Source organism: Herpailurus yagouaroundi, unplaced genomic scaffold, assembly GCF_014898765.1.
Source record: "Herpailurus yagouaroundi ecotype Mexico unplaced genomic scaffold, PumYag 159, whole genome shotgun sequence".
NCBI classification, from domain to species: Eukaryota; Metazoa; Chordata; class Mammalia; order Carnivora; family Felidae; genus Herpailurus; species Herpailurus yagouaroundi.
The window spans coordinates 29,938,089-29,963,821 of NW_024412400.1; the positions used below are offsets into that span (position 1 = coordinate 29,938,089).

At 44.0% G+C, this 25,733-nt stretch overlaps 1 protein-coding gene across 1 annotated transcript; it reads left to right on the forward strand.

Moving 5' to 3' along the window:
* The first annotated feature begins 524 nt into the window (after window positions 1-524).
* On the forward strand, window positions 525-25,500 carry LOC121033694 (serotransferrin-like). Its single transcript, XM_040480228.1, has 17 exons — window positions 525-657; window positions 2,682-2,854; window positions 5,234-5,342; window positions 6,143-6,319; window positions 7,079-7,226; window positions 8,085-8,140; window positions 8,694-8,872; window positions 9,590-9,767; window positions 11,204-11,358; window positions 12,717-12,807; window positions 13,391-13,429; window positions 15,124-15,282; window positions 17,872-18,016; window positions 19,177-19,241; window positions 22,204-22,388; window positions 23,588-23,777; window positions 25,297-25,500. The coding sequence occupies exons 1-17, from the start codon at window positions 615-617 to the stop codon at window positions 25,329-25,331; spliced, it is 2,127 nt and encodes a 708-aa protein (XP_040336162.1). The 5' UTR covers window positions 525-614; the 3' UTR covers window positions 25,332-25,500.
* The last annotated feature ends 233 nt before the right edge of the window (window positions 25,501-25,733 follow it).

Here is a 25,733-nt window from a genome sequence, read left to right on the forward strand (position 1 = left end):
CACATGGGGAGAGAGCAGTTCCTCAGTTAGGATGGCCTTTGAAAGCCCAGGGGGCATGGTTTCTGGGGACACCTGGGAACAAGTGAAGGGTGCTGAACTTATCTTTGAGGTCAGCTTTATTCTCCTCTGACACCTTCTCTCAGGAAGGTCTTCGTTATTCTGTGTTTCTAGTCTGGATCTGGGGTAGTTCCTTTCCTCTATTATCTGTGGAATGAATACACAGGACTGGTGCAAGGCCAGCTTTGGTATCCTCAGATTCAGAAGCAGATCTACCCGCCCCCACCAACCCCCTTTCCGCTGCAGCTCTGCTCCTGGCACAGAGAGAGCGCGTATTAACAAAGGGTTGATTTTTCTTTAATTCCCTTACAATCAGCATTTTTGTGCTGGATACCATCCGTGCATCTTTCTAGAGCTCAGGAAATGAGGTGATCGGCCTGGGCAAGGAATGAAAGGGGCGGGATGAGGGGTGATTGGGCAAGCGGGCTATGCAAACATTGGAGGTCAAAGATTCTGCTTGGCCCGCGGTGCGGGGGATAAAGCCGTGCGGAGGTCTGGGAGGCTGCGCAGAAGCCCATAGGTCTGTGCTCGCTGCTCCAAGCCACAGACTCAGGAAGATGAGGCTCGCCGTCCGCGCCCTGCTGGCCTGCGCGGTCCTGGGTGAGTGTTGGTGCGGGGGAGGCCCACATAGTTGTCAGCCCAGGTGCTCTTTTCACCCCCTACTCCAAAATACCGCCCCCTGGGTTCCCTGAGCATTTCCTTCGCTCTTCCCCACGGCACCCCTGCACCTGCTTCAGGACTGCCTCGAGTTCCCCTCTGTGCCTCTGCTGTCTTTTCGTGTCCCGCTGTGCTTTCTTGCTTCCATTCCTTGCTTTCCTCCTCCTCGTTGTCCAGTAAAACTTACAGTATTAGAATACAACAAATTAGAGCACTTACATCATGGTTTATCAGATCCCTTCTATGAGGCCGCCTGAGTCAAGTCTGAACTGCTGAACATGGTATTCAAGACCTCTGGGATCTGACCCCACCCTTAACCTTGGCAGTCTGATGTCCCACAGGTGCTCCTGGCACTGATGATGTCCTGCTAAGAAGCAGGGCCACTGAAAGGTTTGGAGCATATTTGAAGCCAGGCTTCTTGTGTTCTCACCAGTGAGAAGGGCAGTACAGCCCCAGCCTGAGAGGGTCAGGTGAGGGTAAATGAGGCCATGGATCCAGGCACTAGCACATCCTTGGTGTGGGGCCTGCCAATGGATGGCCTCTGTCGATGCCCATCACCTCCTGAGATTGCTTGGTTCCCTTTGTCCTTTAACTTTCGTCTGCCACTCCGGTGCGTTTGTTACACCTTTGGAGCCTCTGTGTTTAGTTATTTTATTTGTCTCTCCTGGAGACGTTTACCATTGAGAATTGGCCCTGCATTACTTGCCTTTCCCCTGTGCACCCTCCCTTCCCCCCCACCAAAAGCACCTCATAGGACTGTGCAAGGTAAATGCAGGACTCAGGACAAATTCCTGCCTATGGGACTGCAGGTGGGACAGTTTAGAGAGGGTTTGCCACTGAATCTTGATGCCTCCTGTGACTTCTCATGGGCACAGGTAGGGTAAAGTGTGGTTGGGGCAGTAACTTCCCTGTGGCCCCTCTTTATGCATTCTGGAGAACCGCTGCCCTCTCCCTTTCCTGCTTTGTGATTTGTGGATATTCATCAGCTTCCCTGAGTCAGCCTTCTGCTGCTGATCCACAGAAAGTAGAGATGACAGAGGGCTTTGGGAGTAGTGCAACCACATGATTTTAATAGCTACAGACATGGGTGGCTTTAGCTTCTTCTAATGGCAGCCCAAAAGACTGATGAAGATTGAAGGAGGGGTCATTGGAAACAGAGAGAACCACTAAAGATGTGGAGTTCTAATTATTCCTGGAACAGAGGATGATAGAAAAGTATCATAGACAAATTCATTATCTCATTAATCATTTGCCCCTACCTACTGGTGAAACAGATGGAAAATAACTCAGAATATCATCTTCTTTTGTTCCCTGGGTAGAGACCAAAGTGTGGAGACCTGGTTTCTAGGCCAGTCTCAGCCACTAACAGGCTGGGTGACCTTGGCTAAAGCATCACTTTCTGAGCCCAGTTCCATCATCTTTAAAAGATGGTAATTCCTCGTTGTATGTAAGTGATGAGTCATGGGAATCTACTCCCGAAGCCAAGAGCACACTGTATATACTGTATGTTAGCTAACTTGACAATAAATTATATTAAAAACATAAATAAACACAAGATGCTAATTCCTACCTTGTTAGCTTCCCCAAATTGTAGTTTCAAGCCACTGCCTTCAAGTAGCTGAAAATTCCCTGTCACAACAATAAGGCTTATGTCCTGTGGCAGTCCCAGGATGGTGAGGCAAGGAGGCAGGGAGAACAGAGAGGAGTAGACAGTGGTCTCCACTTGAGAGCTGATGGTCAAGCCCACATCCCTCTGGCTAGCAGAGGGTGGTTAGCAGGTGACTAGGAGGACTCTAGCGTTCCTTTATCTTGTCCCCAGCCTCAGAAGGCAGCAGAATCTGTGCCCTGGGGTGTTAATGGGAGGAGTGGGAGGAGGACAGGATAGAGGGGATGGAGCCTTCAAGACCCTTCAGAGGGTGCTGCTGTCTCTCCCACTAGCACAGGGACCTCTGGCCTCTTTCTCCTAGGGCTGTGTCTGGCTGTCTCCCCTGAGAAAACTGTGAGATGGTGCACTGTCTCAAATCATGAAGCCAGTAAGTGCTCCAGTTTCAGCGAAAATATGAAAACGGTCCTTGAGACTGGTCCCTTTGTCAGCTGTGTGAAGAAAACCTCCTACCTTGAGTGCATCAGGGCCATTTCGGTAAGTCACTGTTGCCTAAAAAGGAGTGGGAGAAAATCCGTACTTTCCTTTCTCTTCTGTTATTTTGGAACAACTCTTTATCCACAGGTAGGAGGCTGGTGTGTGTGACGGTCAACCTCCAATGCTAATAAAAGCACTTCAGAAAGGGAAATTGGAGTGCTCACTTTTAAGGAGTCTTGAAACAAAATCCAATGCTCTGAAAAGGGGGAAATTTTGAGGCACTAAGTTCTCTAAATTCAGGGGGAAAACAAGAATGTTTGCTATCAAAATTATCAATATTATACAATATTGTTTTGGAAGTTTTTGACATATCACGGGAAGTTGAATGATGCTCCCAGGGAAGAGAAATACAGTGCAAACTTCAGATGGTTGCTGAACCCTTTGTTTCTAGATTTTCCTGACTCTTCATTCCTTCCTCTTTGTGCACATCTGAATGTGGGTCAGACCCTGTGCTGGGCAATGGGGCTGCAGTGGTGAATTGAAACACACATGGTCATTAGTCTTGAGCTTACAGTACAGTCAGGAGAAAAGAAAAACATGCAACACATAGACTATAATTTCAAATTGTGTGATGTACAATGAAGGGAAAGAGTAGAATGCTCTGACAGAGACTTTCAGAAGAAACTTGTTTTGGCCTGAGTATCAAGGATAATCTCCCTGAGAGGGAAGCAATGAGCTGAGACCCTAAGGATGAGCATGGGTTAGGCTGCTGGGTGCCATGGGTAGAATACACCAGGTGGTGAACAACAATTTGTGCAAAGAGCCTGAGACAGGAGAGATGGGCTTTTTGAAGCTGCTGTAGGGAAGTCAGGGTGACAGGAATAGAGCAAGCAGGAGACTAGAAGGAGTAATGAGATGGGAGATCAGCCAGATAGAGTATGATTCACTGAAGGAATCAATGATTTGATAAGAACAGCTGGTCTGCTGTGCGTGCGTGTGTGTTTTAATTGGATCTCAGTTGCAATCATAGTTTAATTCTAACCATTGAATTATGACATTTGTTCCATTTTAGTCCATGCATGCCCCCCTTTATTTTTAAATGTTAATAACATAATATTATCCACGAACCTAACATAGGTTCTCAAAACTTCATCACTGCCAATAGCTTACTTCTAGGGCTGCTGTGTGGTAGTACTGGATTTTATAAGAATGGCCTAACCACTTAGTGTAGTATATCCCACTGACCTTACTTAAAACCACCGATGTGTTTCTCCATCCTGAGCAAACTGAATCCTAAAACTTCCTTGCCTTTTATTTTCATTTTAAGATGTGTATAGCATGTATGAATCACGACACATTTTTGATTTGTGAAAAGTTTCCTAAACGTGACATTACTATGTGTTGTCTTCTCCTACTTGTTTTTTCCTCCTCGATATTATGCTAAGATTCACCCATATCATTGAATATAGCCATTGTTCATTCATTTTCAGAGCTCTACAATAGTCCATTATGTTAGTATACCACAATTTATTTTTTCTTTTCTGGTCATTAGGCATTTGGGCTATTTCCAGCTTTCTGTTATTCTAATCAGGGAATGACAAATATTTTTATATAAATCTCTTGGGACACAAGTATCAAGTTTCTCTTGAATATATATATATGTGTGTGTATATGTGTGTGTGTGTGTGTGTGTGTGTGTGTGTGTGTGTGTGTGTGTGTGTGTGTATAGGAGCAGACTTGCTGTGCCGTGAGATATGAATTTGACTTTTAAGACAATGTCAAACGTGTTTGATTTTTAAGCAAATTCAATGTTGTTTCTTTTTCTTTCTTTTTTCTTTTGGGGGTGTAGTTGACAATGTGGTTATTTAAATTTCTACTCCCACCAGGAGTGTATGAGGGAATAATCCTATCATTCTTGGTGAATTTGGTATTTTATCATTATTTATCTCTGGCAGTGCTTTTTGACTAAACTCTATTTTTTTTAATATTAACATTCTACACCAACTTTCTTCTGCTCAGTAGTCTTCTTCTATAGCTTTTTGCATTCCTTTATTTTCAACTTTTTGTGTGCTTCTGTTTCAGGTGCATCTTTTGAAAACTGTTTATTGCTGGCTTTTGTTTATTAATGCATTCTGACAATCTCATTTATTTTATGTGGTAAACTAGGCCACTAATAATTGTTATTACTGGTAAATATGGACTTATTTCTGCCATATTACTTTTGATTTCTTAGTTCAGACTTTCCTCATTTTCTGATTTTTCCTTTTCTGTTTTCAAATATTGAGTTCATACGTGTGTGTTCATTTGTGTTGTTTCCCCCTTTTTCCACTTTATTTATATTCTTTCATGATTTCCTTAAATTCGTACTATGTACTTTTAGTTTGCCAAAAGTTTATCGGAAGTAAGGTCCTCATCAGGATCTGGTCTTACCCCTTTCAGACAAATGAAGCAGATGCTGTGACATTGGATGCAGGTTTGGTGTTCGAGGCGGGCCTCCACCCCTACAACCTAAAGCCTGTAGTGGCAGAGTTCTATGGGTCACAAGATGGTAAGTTCTTCCTGAGGACCCAGGAGAGAGTTTGTTGCGCTTGTTCTCTCCTGGTAGATGCTGAGTTTGTCTTGTTCAGGCAGGTAATGGGGATTAAAGATGGATGAGCATTCCCCATTGGGTATCAGTGGGGAATGAGAGGTCTTATCAGCTGCTGAAGACACAACTCAAGGCCTTTGGGGCTTTGGAATGGTTGAGGACTGGTGCTCCTGACACTGACATTCTGGGCCAGGAAATGTGCTCCCTGGAGAAACAGAGCAGGCTGTGTACAACCTGACCTGAACCACTGGGGTTGAGAGCTACACAGAGGAGCCCTCCAAGAACCATAGGTGCCACAAACAGGGGAGAGACCACACTGGAGCCTATGCTCAGAGCCCCAACAGCCTTGCATCTCTTCTGAGAGCAACCAGCTGTCCCTGGGCCTGTGTCAGGGGACAGGAAGTACTTTGAATGTGGTCCTTGTGCCACAACTCCAGTTTCCTGGTGGGCTTGGGTTGGTAGGTATAGGCAGACAGACACCCTGCAGGGCCATGGTAGGCAAAAGTATTTGGGCCACATGTGTATGTGGCCTTCTTGCCCCTGTGTTTGTCTGGAGGGTTATTACAAATGTTCTCTCTGTGGTGCCTTCTTTCCCCTGCAAGTCAAGGCAGGTTTTCCTGATCTCTCTCTCTTTATGACCCAACCCAACAGAAATGTGCCCTGTGGATTCCCTTTTTCTACTCAGGAGCCCAGCAGCAAGGAGCAATGTTTCCAACTGTTCCCCAGGCTAAAGGTCTTTCATTCACACTGTCCCTTTGCAGATAAAAAAACCCACTATTTTGCTGTGGCTGTGGTGAAAAAGACCAGTGACTTCAATCTGGACCAGCTCCAAGGCAAGAAATCCTGCCACACAGGCCTTGGCAGGTCTGCTGGGTGGAACATCCCCATGGGCTTACTTTATTGGAAGTTGCCTGAGCCACGTGACTCTCTTCTGAGGGGTAAGTGGGCAAGAGGGTGAGTGCTATCAGGCAGGCCTACACAGGCCAAACTGGGGTTGCTCAGACATGATCAGGTGATCATGTGTGATGGGTTTTGGGGGTAGAGGGAGGAGGTATACCAACTTTAAGCTGGTCAGTTCTGCCACATCAGCAGTCCTTGGGAGGTGTCAGCTGTGTTTTTCTTCTCTGAGCTCTTAACATCCAACCAGCGGCTGTCGTGAGGAATGTCGGGGGGGGGGGGGGTGGAAGGGCATCAAGCCTGACAGAGGGCTTCAGTCAGGACCAAGTTTGCTCGGCCCTACTGTTCACTTCCCTGGGGTTCTTTCCTGTCTGTGGCTGGTGTGTTTCCCATTCTGCTGGAGCTTTTCTGGTGGCCATCTGCTGGCCATGAACTTGGCCTGTACCTCTATATGGGGGTCTCCTATCTCTCAGATAGGATTCCTAGAGGAAACCTTTCTCTGAGATGTTCCAGTCTGACAGGCAGAGAGGGGAGCTGACAGCAACCTGAGACAGGCCTGGGTCAATGGCAGGCACAGGCCTAGTTCTTGGGGAGGGAAGTCAGAGGAGAAAGGTTAACTTGTCCCTCTTGGAAAACCTTGATCTTGGTCAGTGAACACATATAATGGTGTGCTGGGACTGGGTGTACTGGTTTTACTTTAGTCACTCTCTGTGCTCTCATGATCCTGGACTGGGAGCTGTGGCTCATGGTGTGTGGCCAGGGTGGCTCATGGCCTGTGTTACATGTCTTATGTTGAGCAGCAGCGTCCAATTTCTTCATGGGCAGCTGTGTTCCCTGTGTGGATCGGACAGCCTTCCCCCAACTGTGTCAACTGTGTGTGGGAAAAGACACAGAAAAGTGTGCCTGCTCCAACCATGAACCATACTTCGGCTACTCAGGTGCCTTCAAGTGAGTGAGACCAGCTGCTGTTCTATGATGGCCAAAGTGTCCAATGTCCTTAGGCTGTGAGACCCTACCTGGCCCACAGCAGAGCCCAGCCTGCAAAGAGGTGTCCAGGAGGTCTAATTTCTTCACAGTGACTCAGTGATTCAGCTGGGACTCTCCTCCAGGCCAGGCCAGTGCATACACCTTTCATGTGATATCTGACAGGGAAGCACCTCTCCTGGAGTCCCTTTCTATCTCCCCAGAGCTTTTGACTTCTTAGTCCAGCCCAATGAACTTAGTCTAGCCCAATGAACCTGCCCAATGTGTCCTCTCACTGGGCTAAGCAGAGCCTAAGGGGCAGGCACATCCTTAGTGTCTGGACCATTCTTCTGTGACTGACCCTCTGTTTTCTATTGTAGCAGTGTCTCGTGTTCAATGCACTGGCCTCTCTCCTGTCTTCCCTCACTACCCCTGTGCAGACAGCTCAATGGCTGATTTTTTGCTACATCTTTTGCCTTGGTTATATCCTAAAATTTGATAGCCAGCCAAGGGCACATTTCCTCTCTTAGGAGACTTGATGTATATTTATCTTCCATTTCAGAAATTTGAAAACTCTGTTCTATATCAAAATATTTTCAATGATTTTTTTTTTTTGCTGCTTTGGGAAACATTATGAGGGATTTCTGGTTCCTATAAATTCATCCTCCCATCTTAGTGGCATATCAGTGCCCCATGGCGCTTCCTCAGCTGTGGGTCTGCTCAGAGGCCTTCACCAGGCTCTGCCCTTGTCCCCAAGCTATATGGTGTGATCAGACAGACCCTTAAGCCTGAGGAGAAGGGCCTACCCTGCAGTAATCCTTTTAATGTATTTCTTTCCCACAGGTGTCTAATGGATGACGCTGGGCAAGTGGCCTTTGTCAAGCACTGCACAGTACTGGGTAAATGACAGGAGAAGAATTTGCCTATCTCCTCCAGGCTGTGGGCTTTTTTTTTTTTTTTTTTTTTTTCCTCCTTCTGCATTCCTCTTCATGGGCCATAGTTAGATATGAGCATACTGTGTTCCTCCTTTATCACTGCTTGGGCTTCTACTTGTGCAGAGTTGTGTACATATAGGGTCCTCACCTGGACTCCTGGGCCTCTTTCCATAATTCAACCTCCTGGACACAGGAACCCTTCTTGCCGGTCAATGTTGCCACAGCAAAGGATTGGGGGCTCGTCTGGCTGACCTCGGCCTGAATTTGGCCCGCTGAGATGAGACCTGTTGTGGGTGTCAGGCAGTCACCCCTGCACTAGGCATCAGAAGCTTCCTTGCCTGTGACTGGTTGTGGGATCTTAACGTCAGTTCTCTTATGTGCTCTGGCTTTCATTTGCTCTAGGCATCTCAGCTTGTACATGTTATGATTTATTGGGATTGCAAGGGATAGGAACAGAGACTACAGCTCATGGCTCTGTCCTGGCTACAGTTGGCTCATCCAGGCTTTCTTCCCCCAGAGAACCTACCAAACAAAGCTGACAGGGACCAGTATGAGCTGCTCTGCCGGGACAACTCCCGGAAGTCAGTGGATAGATATGAGGACTGCTACCTGGCCAGGGTTCCTTCCCACGCTGTTGTGGCCCGAAGTGTGGGGGGCAAGGAGGACTTGATCTGGGAGCTTCTCAACCAGGCCCAGGTACTGAATTCACTGTTCTCCCTCCTGCTTAGTGGTTCCTGATTGGATTTGGGGCATTTTCCTACATTCCCTTCTGGCCACTATGGAATTCCTTGTTTTCAGGACATAGTGGGAACTGTGCCACATATTATCCACTTGTGTGAAAGTGCCCAGCAGGGACTCAGAGTCACACGGGGTCTAGTCCTGCATTACTGCTTAATTCCATTTCTTTCTATCTAAACCAGGACTTCTAGGCCAAGGGCAAACACCCCCTCCCCCATAAGGCCTTCCATGACATCCCCAGAAGGAAATGATCTCTTTCCCAATGTCCCTCAGCCTGACTACAAGGGTGCTACACACACAGCCAGCTTTATTTCCTTAGAGCAGCAGAATCCCAGCACTGAGCCAACCTCCTCTCATCAAGCCATTCCATCTATCAAGAGTTTAAGTGGTAATCACACAGGGTCAGCCTCTGAAGGAGATACATTTCTCATACTCAGTGAGCGGTCAACCCAGCCAGGGGGATAGGCCACAGAAACATGTTGCATGACTGTAAGAAGGCTGGGGGTGGGGAAGTTGCTGGGTGGGAAAGAGCAGGCCTGTCTGCCCTCTCTCCTGGAATCTTGAAAATTTCATGGTTTTAATTTCATTTTCGAGGGGGGTTTGTTTTTCTTCAGTCTCCTTTTGCAGCATTCCTTGTTGCTGTAGCCATTTACTATTGTGTTTTACTATATACAGGAACATTATGGCAAAGACAAATCTACAGCCTTCCAGCTCTTCAGCTCAACTTTGGGGAAGGACCTGCTGTTTAAGGACTCTGCCCAAGGGCTTTTAAGGATTCCCCCTAAAATGGACACCTGGCTGTACCTGGGATATGAATATGTCACTGCTCTTCGGAATCTAAGGGAAGATATGCGTAAGTATTAGGGAAGGATCATGTGACCTTAGGAGCTAGGAAACCTGGTAAGGGCAGGGACCAGCAATAGACTCTTTCCAGGTACCAGAAGCCCACCCTGACATTTCTTTATCTGCCCAGCTTTGCCACCCAGTGTCAGACTGATGCTAAATGGTATCGGTCATCATGAGATGAGCCCGGATATCACCGAAAGGCATTGAAGGAAACTTATGCTTAAAATGATTTGGATTGATACTAGTATTATTTCCCTTGTATAAATCAGGGCCACCCTGCCTGGCCACTTTGTGAAACCAATTAGCCTGGCACAAAGTAAGGCAAAAAGAACAAAACTACTACAGACTTGTACATCTGCAGCCATATTATGATCAACATGTGCCATAATGAAACTGGAGCTCTGGACGGGTTAATCCTGCTCCTGAACTTCCTTGGATCATTGTGGGGTTTGCTTGATCATTCTTTCATTCAACAGACATTTATTGATCATCTAGCCATAAACTGTGCTAGGTGCTGCGCATACAATGGTGAGACCAACATATATAAGATTCCGCTGCCATAAAACTTTCTCACCAGTGGAGAAGACAAATAATGAATAGTCACTCTACTGAATGATTGACTACAAATTATAGATTTGCTCAAAATAAGGGAAAACAAACACAACAGAACAAAATATCATGGTCTGATGAGACCATGAAAACAAAGAAAAATAGATCCTGGAGCTGTGTGAAAGTTTCCCCGAGGAAGTGACTTGAACTGAACTTGAAAATTGAATAGATGTCCATTTATTCAGCAGACATTTATTGCACTGACCACAAGCCAGGCACTGCCTTTGAATAATGAGGGTGCCTTGGAGAATAAGACAGGCATAGCCCTTGCCCTGGCTGAGCTTATGTTTTCCTGCAGGGAACAGATAATAAACAATGAACAAATAAATAAGAACAACTCAGGATGTGCCTGTGTAGCTCAGTCGGTTAAGTGTCTGATTCTTGATTTTGGCTCAGGTCCTGATCTCATGGTCATGAGATCAAGCCCCACATTGGGCTTGGTGCTAACAGCATGGAGCCTGCTTGGGATTCTCCCTCTGTCTCTCTAAATAAATAAATAAATAAATAAATAAATAACTTAAAAAAAATAAAGTATTAAAAAAAAAAAGGAACAACTCAGGTAGTTAAGTGCTATTTCAAAAAGAAGAGAGCCTGACTGAAGTGATAGAGGGGTTGTGAGTGAAGTTGGCTTCTTAGAAGAAATTATCGTCTAAATGATACAACAAAGAGATTGTTACTACCTTTGTTTTCTAAGGCTATTAATTCCTTGAATGGGATCTGTTTGTGTATTGCTGGCAAAATCCCAGCACTTTCATGAAGACAGTTAGCAGTATTCGTAGCCAGCAGGAACTTCTGAGGCCTCATCTAAATCTGGTTCTCTTCCTTATGCCCTAGGCTCTGATACCTCAAAGGATGAATGCAAGAAGGTGAAATGGTGTGCAATAAGTCACCATGAGAAGGCCAAGTGTGATATGTGGAGTGTAAACAGCGTAGGGAAAATAGAGTGTGAAACAGCCGAGTCCACCGAAGACTGTATTGCCATGATCGCGGTATGTTATTGCTGCCCCCACAGGGCAGCATCTCTACCACGGCTCTCTGCCTGTTCCTAAGGCTGAGTGAGTGTTCTTAGGAATGATATAAAAACCTGCGTTCCCAGGAACCTTGCCCTCATGTGTGGGAGCCCACCCCCACAGGAGCTTCAGTACTTTTGATTTTATGGATCTGAAGGGCTCCTTAGGGTTCTGTTTCCTCCTGGTGTTAGTACACAGTGGAGGGCACTCTGAGCTGCGTCCGCTTATGGGAGGCTGGACCATGGTGTGGTGTGCCTGAGACCCATGGTGTGCCATGACAAGTGTGACAGGGCTGTGCTGATTGTGCAAGCAGGCAGAAGTTTAGCTTTGTTGATCACAAGAGCATCCCATGTCTGCTTTTGGAATTTTGAAAATCCTGAATGGTACAAAAAAGAAAATGAGAAGTACTTATAATCTTCTAACTCAGAGAAAATCCTGTTAAATGGGATCATATCATATTCACAATTCACTACACTTTTTTCTGATATCTAGTTAGCTTTTCCTATGTCACAAATAATTTTTTAGAAAACATGATCTTTTAATGTTGTAATCTATTTCATAGTGTGGATATGATGCAGTTTACTTAGCCATTTATCCATATTATCTATAATATCATTTAGTCTCCGTCTTTTTGCTGTTATGAATTATACTTGCATGTTTTACATTTTATGAATCATACATTTTACTGAGATAGTTTCCCATATATTTGATTACTCCTTTAGGGTATATTTTGAAAAAGTATATTGCCAGGCCCAATGGAAAGCTTGGCAATCTTATGGAATTTAAGCATCTCTATAATTCAGGGCTTATAAACCTGACAATTAGGTCGTTCAAGAATATTTTACTCATTCAGTAACACTTTGACTACACCAAGCACTGAAAGAGAATGCAACCGCATGGCCATGATTCAGGGCCGGAGCCCCATCAGGAGGCATTCTATGCCACAGACATGGCCTTGTGTCCCTGATGCCACTCATCTGTCTTACAAATAAGAACTTTGGTTTCCAGAAAGTTATTGTAGAAATGTCTGTAGGACAGTGCATCCTTATGAGAGGATAGGAGGACTCAATGTGGGTCTTTGCTCCTGGAAAAGCTAAGCAAGGCACCCCAAAATAATCATCAGTTCATCATGCTTTGGGTGAAAATGAGAGTTTATTTTATTTTCTGTGCTGGGTGTTCCTGACTGATAGATCCTCTGGGGGTCTGGTATAAGTACCTGCTATCTCCTGGGGCCTTTGTGGCCTGTGCTGGGAAGGCTGCTTCAAGGAAACAGCTGGAAGGACAGGTAGGACAGGAGATAGCCTCTTCACCTGCTTTCATGTGCTGTGTCTTTGCAGAAAGGAGAGGCTGATGCCATGAGCTTGGATGGAGGCTTCATCTACATAGCAGGCCAGTGTGGTCTAGTGCCTGTCCTGGCAGAGAACTACAGTAAGTGTAGGGAGTGTCTCTCAGTGTTTTATTTCCTTTGGGCCAGTGAGAAGAGATGGGAAAATCATAGCCTGATTCACACCACATTGGCCATAAAGCTCTTGCTTACTGAGCACCTCCTGCTTCCTAGGCTCTGGGCTCCCCCCCTCATCTCTAATCCCCATAGTCATGGCAAAGGATGGAATCTTCTATCATACTTTCCACCAGGGGGATAGGAAGCTTGGCACTGGGAAGTTCCAGCTAAAAGTAACCTCTCTGCAGAGGACAGCTGGGATTCCTGGAAGGTCTTCTTGCTTCCCCAAATCACTTCTCCTGTAGTCCCAGTGCAGGGATTCAAGTATAGCCGGACCACTGTGGCCACAGGTCAAAACAGAGCAGGAAACTTGAAATGCACAGTTTTTGGCTAACTTCCAGAGGCCAGTGAGTGAAAGTGAACTTGAATCATCCAGACAGCCTGGACTGTTTGGGAATGTGGTAACATATAGATTGTTTTCCTGGCTCTTTTTATTCTGAGCTGCACACACAAATGGCATGACTTTCAATGAATAAATGTTTAATGATTTTTTTTCATTTTTTCCTCCAGAAACTGAAGACCCTGCGTGTAGCAGCAAGCCAGAGAAAGGTGAGTTAGGATTGGTACCTCAGGAGTTTCATTCTTATTACTTTGGGGAAAGGGTAAGGTATATTTAAATTCAAATCAGAAGTAGGTAAGGCAATAAAAGAGACCAATTTTTAGACTACAAAAGAACCCTAGAAGGATGATAATTGATAATGATGGTTACTCTTTTAGACTTGCCATGACTTGCATGCAGGATTTCTCATTTAATCCTATTAAGTGGGTACTGTCATCCTTTAAGGATGCCATAAGAGGACCAACAGCTCTTATAAGTTGTCTAGGCTCCTATATCCAGCAAGCAAATTTACACCCTCCTCACCACTCCCAACTCTTTGTATTACATAAGGCCTGGACAGTTTTAGATGAGAGTTAGCACTAGGAGTCTTGCTCATATGTGCCTGGCAGGCCTGAGCAGAGCAGCTCACATGGGCATATGTCTAGGAGCATGAAATTACCCAGCCTCCCAGCCAGGTTGGGCCCAGGAACCCAGGCCGGTTTGGCTCTCAGTTAATGCTCTGGTGGGGGTGGGTCTAGAAAGATGGGATAGGAACAAGACTGGAAATCTTGTCAAGGTGATCACTGGGTCCCAGAGCTCTGGTGCTCAGATCTCTCCAGCCATTTTCCAGCCATTAGTGTGCAACTTTGTCCTTGTGACCTCCCCTGTTACAACCTCCCAGCCTCTCCCCCTCATTCTAGGAGCCAGACCCTTTAGCTGAAAATAGAAAGACCTGGTCTTACTCTACAGATAAGGCTTCTCTGTTTTCTGGTGTGAACAGTTGACTGAATTAACTAAATTGGAAGGTTGAAATCATGGGTTGATATTCTATTCACAGTTTTAGGAGTAGCCTGTATTTCCTGCTACAGATGACAGCTGACTTGATTTTGAATTTCTACTTCACATATTTATTTTGGTGCAAACCTGTATTCTCCTCATGGCCAGAATATTCCCTGTAGTTTATTTGGTCATTTACTACTCTTTCCTAATTGTGACTGTATAAAATGTAAGAGTCACATGTGCTTTTCAGTATCCATTCCTCTGATACCCCACAGTGGAAGGTGAGTTGCTGGTTTATAACTTTACTAGTTTTATGCATTTAGGGAAGACTGGTATACCAACCGTTGCTCTGATGATGATCTTTTCTTACTATTTTGTTTTTTAAGTTCAGAATAATCTCCATCTGACAGAATGACTGGTACTTCCTCTCAGCCTTGCTTTTTTGTTTTTTTAAATTAATTTATTTATTTTGAGAGAGAGAGACAGAGAGAGAGAGATCATGGGGGGGGGGGCAAAAAGAGAGAGAGGAAGAGATAGAGAATCTCAAGCAGGCTCTGCACTGTGAGCACAGAGCCTGACACAGGGTTCAAACTCACGAACCTTGAGATCATAACCTGGGCCAAAATCAAGAGTCAGACACTTAAACGACTGAGCCACCCAGGCACCCCACGTTTTGTTTTTATAAGTAGGCTCCATGCCCAGTGTGGGGTTTGAACTCATAACCCTGAGATCAAGAGTTGCATTCTCTACTGAGCACGCCAGGTGCTACATCTCAGTCAGTTATTGGGAAGACCCTTTCAAAGGCAGAAGGAATGATTCGGGATAATTTTGTTTCCATAGGGAAATGGCAGGCTTTGCTTGTAGATAGATACTCTGGAAGGCCCGGGGCTGTTAATACTTTCTTTTTTTTGTGTCTTTCCTGTAGGGTATCTTGCTGTGGCTGTGGTTAAAAAATCAGCAGATGCATCCCTCACCTGGAACAATCTGAAAGGCAGGAAGTCCTGCCACACTGCAGTAGATAGAACTGCTGGCTGGAACATCCCCATGGGCCTGCTCTACAACAGGATCAACAGCTGTGAATTCGGTAAGTGAATCTTGAGAGGGTGCTGTGATCAGAGCCAGGCTGGAAAGAGGTATTCTGGAAAAAAGTGGTATGGTGCAAAATGCTGTGGCCCTGGTTTTATAATAGTAAAATTTGGTTAAAATGAACCTCAAGGAGATACCTAAAAGGGTTACTAGGGCTGGGGAGCTAAATAAGACTGGTTCTTTTTGGTTGCGCATATGGCTTGAGTAAACATATGTTTACTTCTCTCTTTCATTTAAAAAAAAAAAAAGAGGTAAGCAGTCCATGGCTGGCTGATATGGTCACTAGAAGCCCAGGATCCTCTCTTTCTGTTCCACCATTGTGAGCACGAGGCCTCTGTCTTCAAGGTCAACCATGGTAGCCATCACATCCATGATTCAGGCAGCCTCAAGGAGCAAGGAATAAAGGGAGCTTGAAGTGTAATGCCACCTGCTGTTGCTTTATTAAAGGAGCTATCCAGGAAATCTAAATGAATTACTTCAAGTAACTTCTTACTGTTCAAAACTCAGGCACACAGTCACTCTTAGCTGTAACAGAGGTTCGAGAATGTCCTCTTTTATTTGGGCATGTTCTGTCCCAAATAAAACTAGAACTTTGTTCAAAAATTAAAAATAGAACTACTATATGATCTAGCAATTTCACTTTTGGGTATTTGTCCAAAGGAAAACACTAACTCAAAAAATTATATACATCTCCACGTTCATTGCAGCAGTATTTATAACAGCCAAGATATGGAAACAGTCTAAGTGTCCACTGAAGAACGAATAAAATTTGAGATACACACACACACACACACAAAACACTTTTATTCAACCATGAGAAAGGAAGAATCTTGCCATTTGCAACAACACGGATGGAATTTGAAGTTGTTACACTAAGTGAAGTATTTTAGGTAGAGAAAGACAAATACTGCATAATCTCACTTATATGTGGAATCTAAAAAAAAACCCAAGCTCATGGATATGGAAAACAGATTGATAGTTGCTAAAGGTGGGGGGTGGGGCAATGGGCAAAATGGGTGAAGGGGCAAAAGATACAAGCTTGTAGGTATAAACTAAATAAATCCTGGGAATGTAATGTACAGCATGGGGACTATAGTTAATAAAACTGTATTGCATTTTTCCAAGTTGTTAAGAAAGCAGAACTTAAAAGTTCTCATTACAAGAAAAAAAATTTTGTGACAACATACGGTGATGGATGTTAACTAGACTCATTGTGGGAATCATTTTGTAATGTATTGCTATAGCGAATCATGTTGCACACCTGAAACTAATGTAATGTTACATGCCATCTATCTCCCAATAAAAAACAATGGAGAAAAAATTAAAAGAAAAAAACCCAACTAGATCTTTGTTACTAAGGAATAAGGGGAAATGACTGTTGGGTGGACAGTACAATCCCTGCCACTGGGCTTTCTAGGTAATGTGAATGTGTGGAATCCTTAGATCTCTTTAAGGTCTTGGCAATCTCACTGAGGGGCTGCCCAGCTCTTAGGCCCTTTCAAAGCGGTGAAAACCAGTTTATTCTCTGTGTCCACTGAATATCTTCAGGTATGAGTTTAGTTCTACCCCTGAAAAACGTATATGTAAGTTAACCATAGACAAATATTTTCTAATGGTTATTTACATCAACTTTCTGAGTACTTCCTCCTTGACACCTCCAAATATGTGCAACTGCTTTAAAAGGAGAGGCTTCTGGGGCACCTGGGTGGCTCAGTCAGTTAAGCGTCCGACTTCGGCTCAGGTCATGGTCTTGTGGTCCGTGAGTTTGAGCCTGGCATCGGACTCTGTGCTGACAGCTCACAGCCTGGAGCCTGTTTCAGATTCTGTGTCTCCCTCTCTCTCTGACCCTCCCCCATTCACGCTCTGTCTCTCTCTGTCTCAAAAATAAATAAACGTTAAAAAAAATTTTTTTTAAATAAAAATAAAAATAAAGGAGAGTCCTCTGAAGACAGTTATGAACCAGACAAGTCCTGTGTGTAGGGACCGGGGATATTTCTGCACTGGGGTGTTCTCTGACAGCAGTTTGAGAGGAGGCAAAGTATGGCTGGGGTGATACCCAGAAAGCTTGGGCTCCCCACCAGCAAGGGCACTACCTCTACTCTTCTGAACTTCCTGGCAGTTTCACAGCCATCAGAGCAGCTGAGCTGTGAGTAAAACCCCCAAGCTCTTAATTGAGTTTGGAGTTCTAAGTTCTATTAAAGTCTCTTCTAAAAAATAGCAATGGAAGGAAAATCCTGAAAACAAGTGGCACATGCTCAGGGAGTGAGACCTTCAATTTTATCCCTTTTATGTCAATTTTCATGTCATTTCCTTCTCTTCTCTCTTTAGATAAATGATGACACTATCCACGTACCCATGGAATCCTCTCTACCTGACTTGTAATGCTCTACTGACATCTATTCCCAGCCTCAATTAAGTTTTCTTTTAAAGAAAGAAAACTTATTGGACCTGGCAGGTCCTGACTTGGTGGTGGGTCACAGAATGAATATGTTCCATTTGGGCCATACACACCTGTTATGTGTTAGATGAAAGCTACTCATATTGATTCAGTTAGGAAGAGCTGACTTTCTCTTGTCCTTCTACACAGATAAAATTTTCGAACAGAGCTGTGCCCCTGGATCTATGCGAAATTCCAGTCTCTGTGCTCTGTGTGTTGGCTCGGCAAAACATCCAGGAAAGGAGTGTATTCCCAATAGCCATGAGAGATACTATGGTTACACGGGGGCTTTCAGGTGAGTCTTTTAATCCTGACACAAATATAATGATAAACCCAGCCCTGTCAAGATTGCTTTTTAGGAACTAAAGTGAGATTATTATGTTCCTGGCCTGTTAGTCTTGCATGTATTAGGATGCCACATTTAGCAACTCTATTAGAACCCTGTGTGAAGGAGCATCCAAGTGCCTCCAGAACACTATCTCTAGACCTGGCTCTCATAGCAAAGACTGACAGTACAATGCAGATTAGAAGTTCTCAACAGGGGGGCGATTTTCCCCTCAGGGGAAATTTGGCAGTGTCTGGAGATGTTTTTGATGATCAAATGGGGTTGGGGGAGGGTGCTACTGGCATCTAATTGGTAGAGGCTGCTAAACATCTTACACACACAGGAAAGCATCCTACAACAAAGAATTGTTTGGCTCAAAACGTCACAATTGCCAAGGTGAGGAAACACTGCCATAGTTGAATACAGGAGTCAGGAGTCTGGTTCATGCTTTTCTCGGCACCTCTGGGGAACCTATGGCCATACTCACCTGGCAATACACAAAAGTAACCTGCAGGACTTCTACATTCCCAACTGCCAATTCTATTTCATGGGGTATTTGTTACTTATACAAAGATGCCTATGCACCTTTTGACCTTATTGCTTTTTAACTGTCTTACGATTCAGCCTTGTGTTAGTAGTTCATGAGTCCATCATCTGCACAATGATGGTGGTAGTCTAACTGAACTTCTCAGTAGTGAAGGAGAAAAGAAAGGTTATCCTAATTCTCCAGTTAGAACCACCTGGTGAGTTAGTGTAAAAAAACAATTCACAGTCCACAGATTCCCAATTTTTACAAAGTAGAGTGTGAGTAAGGAATCACCGTATTGGGACACTGCCCCTCTAATATCTCTATTGATGCTAGGGAAATGCTGTAGCTCTATTGAAGAAACTATGCCATAACTTAGCATTTAGTGTATGGAATTGAGATTAGATAACCACAAAGCTAATTGGAGGTTTTGTTTTCTTTTCTTTATCACTTACATTAGTAATCTGTAAGATTAGTGATAGAATGGGAGTCACAATTGCTGACATCAGATGGCTAGCCCTGGATCTATCAGGTGGCCCTCCTGAATGACAGATGTTGTCTCTCTGACCTTCTCTCTTCTCTCTCTCTGTCTGGCACCCTGCAGGTGTCTGGTTGAGAAGGGAGACGTGGCCTTTGTGAAAGAGCAGACTGTCATGGAGAACACTGGGGGTATGTTCACATGCTCCTCTGTCCCCACATTTTGGGGTTTCTGGGTTCACTTATGGTCAGGATGCCTTTGTGGATGTGTATGTACTCTGTTAGACTCCAGAGCTCTGACCCTTGACCTGTTTTTTTCAGTGGAGAGAGAAGTGTTCACCTGGGTAGGCAGAATGGTAAGGACCATGAGGTTCTTCTAGTGGCCCTGAATTGGTGCAGGCATTGCCTTTCCCCTAAATACTTCAGTGCACACTTTGTAGGAATGAGGACATTTTCTTATATGTCTACATTATAATTACTGAGATCAGGAAATTGATATTAACATGCATTTAATATTTGCCATGTTCACAGCCCATACTAAGATTTTGTGAATTATCCCCAAAAGGTCCTTTTTAACTATTTCCTATATTTCTGGGTCCAATATATATATTCATCCAATATATATATTCCAAATATATTCTAGGTCCACTGAAAAAAACCTAGAGACAATAGTACACCAGAGGGAATGAACACCAAGATCTTTACTTCTAGAACCATTCTCCAATAGCAGGAGGCAGGGACACTTGGAAAAATAGCTGATTCTAGGGCTGGGGCAGGAAAAATATAAGGTGAGCCTGGAACATCATGGTGAAAATTTTGGGATATATCAAAATATACAGGAGCCATTTTTAATGATCCCCACTGGCCAAATCTGGGACATTTTGAGCACTAGAAGAAATAATAATGGTAGTAAGATAATGACTTGTTCAATAAAATGGGAATATGGGATAATAATATCCTGATTAAGCAAATGAGGATAAAGGGAAACATCTTCCTTATTGTGGAACAAGAATAAATGGAGGAATACTATAATTATACAGTTAAAAAAAACTATCATTTGGCAAACAATATAGTAATAATTGTTTCAAACAAGAATCATCAATGGGTACTAAAACTAGTGGGTGAATATTAGATGCCGTGACATTAAAAAACCTGACAAAAATTTTTTTAAAGTTAGTAAGAATGAGCACTCCACCTGCCCCCTCCTATCACTAACTGCTTAGAGAACCTGCTACAGTGCAGGTAAGTATTACCTCGCTTCCTTTCTCATGTCCCTTCACCCAACCCCAGATCATCCCAGCAACTCATCTAGAATGAACTAGCTTATCACCAACTCCTCTGAGAATCCTTCCAAGATGGCATGCCCCCATCCCACAACAGAATCTTCCATTCATATGACTAGTACATTGGGTTCATCTCATTGTGTAATAAACTGTGGCTACAGAAACTCTTTGAGCTCTTTTTTCCTTCTTTTATACCCCAACTATGGTAAGTGGCACACAGAAGTTGCTAAGTACTTACTTGAAGGACTACTGTGTTGGCTAATTTTTCTTTCTTTTCTCCTATGACTTTTGCTTTTTCCTTTAAAGGCTGCCCTTTTTCCTATGACTTGAGTTTTACCCCTAGATTGGTTCTTTGTTACCCCTTGATTTTTAAATTTTTTTCTTTGGTACTGTTCTGAGTGGAGTTTCTCTCTCTAGGTCTCACCTCTGCACCCAGCAATGACTCCAAAATCCTTACCCCCTGAGGAGAAGGTAGAGCAGAGGCCTCAACTGCCTTCTAAATAACACCCTGGAGTCTCTATTTGCCATGTGGCCATTTTTATATACAAAGTTCACTGGCACTGCAACCTCAACCGCTATGAGTCCAAACTTCTACTATTTCTTTCAAAATCCACTCCTCTTCTTAGCTTCTATCCCTTTTGAGGCCTTTATCGTCTGCCCTGACAGTTGGGCCTAGGTTAGTCTCCCAGTCAGTATGTGTAACACAGGTTACACACCTAAAACCATGTCTCCTCCAGCCATCTCTCCCTAATGAATATGTTCTCACCAAGATGGTTCTCCGCTCATACAGCATTTAGAAATATAAATAGAAAATGTTACTATCTGCATCCGGAATTGTTGTTTTTGGTTTATGTGCTATTTTCCCGCTCCAATAAGACTGTATCTGACAGAGGGCGGACAACATAGTATTGAATAAATGCTTAAATTATGAAGTAGAACAGAATTGGTTTGGAGAGAATGATGGTGGGTTTCATTTGGAGGGAGCTGAGTTGAAGGGAATGGTAAGAAAGGGCAGGATAAATGTTAGAAGGTGAGCAAAGATGTGTGCAGTTACTTATGGGAGAGACACAGGCAATTTGGAGTTTTCTATTAAAACTGTAAGTCTATATTTGGGGAGGGTAGGAAAAGAGGTATTTTTACTTTATAAATAATACACAGCTTTATGGTAGCTAATTCATGCATTAGTTCAATTAAATAAAATTAAATGAAAATTAAATTAAGAAAAAGATTGCAACGCTGCCTTTTAGATGAGAAGTAAAAACTAGGAAAATATATTTGAGAAGTGCCTCAGGAGGAAGGAAACCTTGAAAATGGGTGAGATTTTCTTCTTTTTCAGGGAAATTACAGAAACAATGAAGAAGCTGAGAACAGGATATGGACCTGTATGCACAGAAGCATGTGTGCATTTATTTTCATGTAGAACCAGTATGAGCACATCAGATTTAGAACACTGGTCCAGCTTGCAAAATGGCCCCGGGGGAAGTTCTTTTGCTTGCTGATGCCAGATTGTATTGCACAGAGGGCCACGTTCTTTCTGTGCTAGAGCAAGAAGTCCAGATGCTTTGGAATTTAGTAGAAATGAAGATGTTTTTGAACATCATTCACAGATATATTTCACTTTCTCCTGGTTGGGTGGGACAGGTTGGAAGGGGTGGTCACTAGGAATTCTTGGTTGAGTGTTGAATCTGTTGAATCAGACTTATATACATGTGAATGTCTCTTCCTTTCCACATCACTGTGACCCCAGTGCGTGCATTCTGCTGGCCAATGGCTCTAGGTCCTTCACATGTCAGTGGGTTGGTTATGTGCCCTCAGTGAGGGTGCCTGACCAAAGCTATCAGCTGTGGCTGACCCACCTTCTCTGTCCCCAGGAAATAACAGTGAAGATTGGGCTAAGGATCTGAAGATGGAAGACTTTATGCTGCTGTGTCCTGATGGCAGCAGGAAGGCTGTGAAAGAGGCTGAAAAATGCTTCCTAGCCCATGCCCCGAATCACGCTGTGGTCTCACGGAAAGATATGGCAGCTTGTGTTAGCAAAACATTACTTGAGCAGCAGGTATGGACAAGCCAGGGCCTGCCATTTTTTCTTCCTGGGTGTGTGTGCATTATTTGGGGGAGTTCAGTGTTAAGCACAACCCTCACTCCAGCATTCTCTTTCTGGAAACTAGAATTGGGAGGCTGTCACTTGTGGAACTGGATCTCCCAGGCCCAGGTCTGCTTATATCTCCAGGTCACTGGAGATTAGTTCCCACGTGATCCACTGGCTCTTGGGTCCATGCATCTGCTTTCTTGCTCACCCTTGACCTTGCTCTATGGTACCTTCATTTTCTCCTTGTATCCTTTTTGAAAATGAAGGAGAGTAATCCTGTGTCCTAGCCCTCACTGATATAAGTCATGAAATGTGAACTGTATTTCTCTTGTTTAGAGAGACTGAGAACCATTCCAACAGCCAGAAACACAGGGCCTCTATCCTCAGGCAGCTTGTCCTCTGGGGAGAACAAGCAACCCAGGGCCAGCCTTGTTGTGAGGGGGAGGGGGAGAGGCTGCCTGAGTATTCTAATCGTGAGAGTCCTCTACCCACAAACACCACTTTCCCCTCAACAATAGCTTCCTGCCTGCCATTAGTTTTCTTTAAAAAAAAAAAAATTAAGATAGCATATTTTCGTGAGCCCTCTTAAGGTAAATGATAATAATAATTAGCATTTAATGAACATTTCTTAGGTGCTAGATGGAATGTTAAACTTTTTGTAATCATCATTTCACTTATAATCCTACAAGGCCTAGAGTTAAGCCTCTTGCCCAAGATGGGATCAAAGATGCAGTCAAACATGAAATTTAACAACTACCTATACCACCCATTGTTGTGCTCCGTTTAATATCTTCTTTGATAGTAATACTTGGAAGGAACATGTTTCTGTCCTCTCATTTCCTGGAAGCAGTCTCCAAGGCCATAGCCAATGAGGTGGGGAAGAGAGATCAGGGAAGTCAGGAGTGACTAGGTTGGTGGGAGGGACTTTCCAGAGGTGAGACTAGGATGCACCCCATAAAGGACATGGGGGCTCATGAAAACATGAAGCTGGGGCCAAAAAATGGGCCGACGCCAGGCGAGACATATGGAAACATCCTGAGGCATCCTCTGCAGCTTCCCTTTCTTCCCCAGGGCTGGTTTCCAGCTTTCATCCCCCTGAAACCAATCCTTGTATTCTCAGCTATTCACTGCCACAGACCTTCATGTGTTTTCCCTCTATCTGATAGGAGATGTTTGGAAAAACTGAAAATGACTGCTCGAGCCAGTTCTGTATGTTCCACTCAGACACCAAGGACCTTCTGTTCAAGGATGACACAAAATGTTTGGCCAAACTTCCGGAAGGCACAACATATAAATCTTACTTAGGACCAGAGTATATCACAGCTGTTGCTAACCTGAGACAGTGCTCCACCTCAAGTGAGTAAGAGAAACAGCATGGGGAAAGATGCCAAGCAAACATGGGTGGGGTTCTAGGTGGTGAGTAGAAAAGGAGGAGTGGGCTGTGGCCCTCTGGGGATGACCAATAGACAAGACGAGATGATGAGAGAACACCGTAATCCCAGCGCGTGAGAAAGGCTTCTTGTATGGGCAGATGGTAAGGTGGACACAGGCTCAGGGCACTAAGGTAATGAACTGCCCAGACATGAAGAATTCCGTGTTATTACTAGGGAAAGGAAGGGGTTGTATGTACCCAATGCTCATTGCTCTGCAGTAAACTCCTTTTTTAAAATTAAAAAAAAAAAGTTTATTTATTGCTTTTGAGTAAGTGAGAGAGAGAGAGAGAGAGAGAGAGAGAATCCCAAGCAGGATCCACATGCTGAGCCTGACACAAGGCTTGATCTCATGACTGTGAGATCATGACCTGAGCCAAAATCAAGAGTGGGATGCTTAACTGACTGAGCCATTCAGGCACTCCTACTAAACTCCTTTTTATATAGAGCTGAACTGTCCAATATAGCAGCCTCTAATTATTTATGGCTACTTAAATTTAAATTAATTAAAATTAAACAAAGTTAAAAATTTAGTTCCTCAGCTACACCAGCCACAATTCAAGCATTCAGTAGCTACATGTAGCAACAGACAGGTGAACAAACAGAATATTTCCATCATCACAGAAAGTTCCCTTACATAGCACTGCTTTTGAGAGCTTGAACAATGACAATTTTTATAATTATAAAGTTGCTATACCTACTGCTCATTGAGAACACCAGTTTTCTAAGCCTCAAAATAACAACAAAACACACCTTTGCACTTTAACTATGCTGGACATCATTGAATCCCTTGAAATCATTTGGAAGAGGTGAGAGAATAACATGTGGATAGAGGGAGGTTATTCTTTAACTCCTGTGTGCATATAAGTGAGCCATGGTCCTTAAAATACTGATTCACAGGTTGTGGGGATACTGATTCAGCAAGTCTGTGCCAGCGTCCCATAGTTCCAATGTAAGGAACACGCTTACCCACAGCCACCGTTGTGAGCACCCAGGTTACATTTACCTAACCTATATCCTCCAGAAAGGGACAAAGTCTCGGTCTGCTATTCTTTGCTCCTTCTCCAGCCCCTGGCTTGGAAACTGGCATGTTCCAGGTACTTGTTATTAGTTCCTCACCTGACTAAGGAGGCCAGAGAGGACAGTCCCACCAGGCTCCTTGCAGCTACATGGATTTAGGTGTAGGAAACATGCCTATAAGACACAAGGTGCGGGATGATACAGGGCAGGGAACCCATGTTACCATCCTTGGTGCACAGTACTGCCCAGAAAGATACAGGAGCTGGGCGGGCAAGTGGAGAAGGCCACTGGGAGAATGGCCTAGTCCACCTGTAGACCCCTAGTGGGTCTGAGTGCTTTTGTCTCTGGCTTAACTGCTCATTCACTCAACAAAAAATAAATATAAGTAGATTTTGACTGACCTACCTCTCTTCTCTGCTCCACAGAACTCCTGGAGGCCTGTACTTTCCACAAAGATTAAAATTCAAGAGGTGGAGCCACACCAGTTGGAGATGGGAGCTCATGTGACCCATAAGCTTCCCTTTAGGTCTCGCTAGGCTGAGTGGTTTGTTTGGCTTCACAGTTTGGCAGTGGTGCCTCTGCAGAACATAAAATAAAAATTATTATGGTGTTATCTTTTAAAAACTTCATTCTTTTCTAAATGTTTGGCCTGGAAGAATTTTTTTTTTTAAACACTACCTGACTAAATACATTTGCAACTGAGCACTTCCTTCAGAGCTCAAGTTCATGTGACATCTTCCACAGCTTTGATTGTGGTACCACAGCCAAGTAGGAATTCTTTCTGAAAGGGGTCTGCATGGTCATTGTAACAGAATCAAGTGTAAGTGGCTGTGTGTGTGTTGGGGGGGCAGGAAGGAGGATG

Excerpts from the sequence above, each read along its gene's own strand:
- LOC121033694 (XM_040480228.1), top strand. The coding sequence starts at position 615 with ATGAGGCTCGCCGTCCGCGCCCTGCTGGCCTGCGCGGTCCTGG. Across the intron at positions 15,283-17,871 it reads GATCAACAGCTGTGAATTCG|ATAAAATTTTCGAACAGAGC; the intron begins GTAAGTGAATCT and ends CCTTCTACACAG. Across the intron at positions 23,778-25,296 it reads GAGACAGTGCTCCACCTCAA|AACTCCTGGAGGCCTGTACT; the intron begins GTGAGTAAGAGA and ends TCTGCTCCACAG.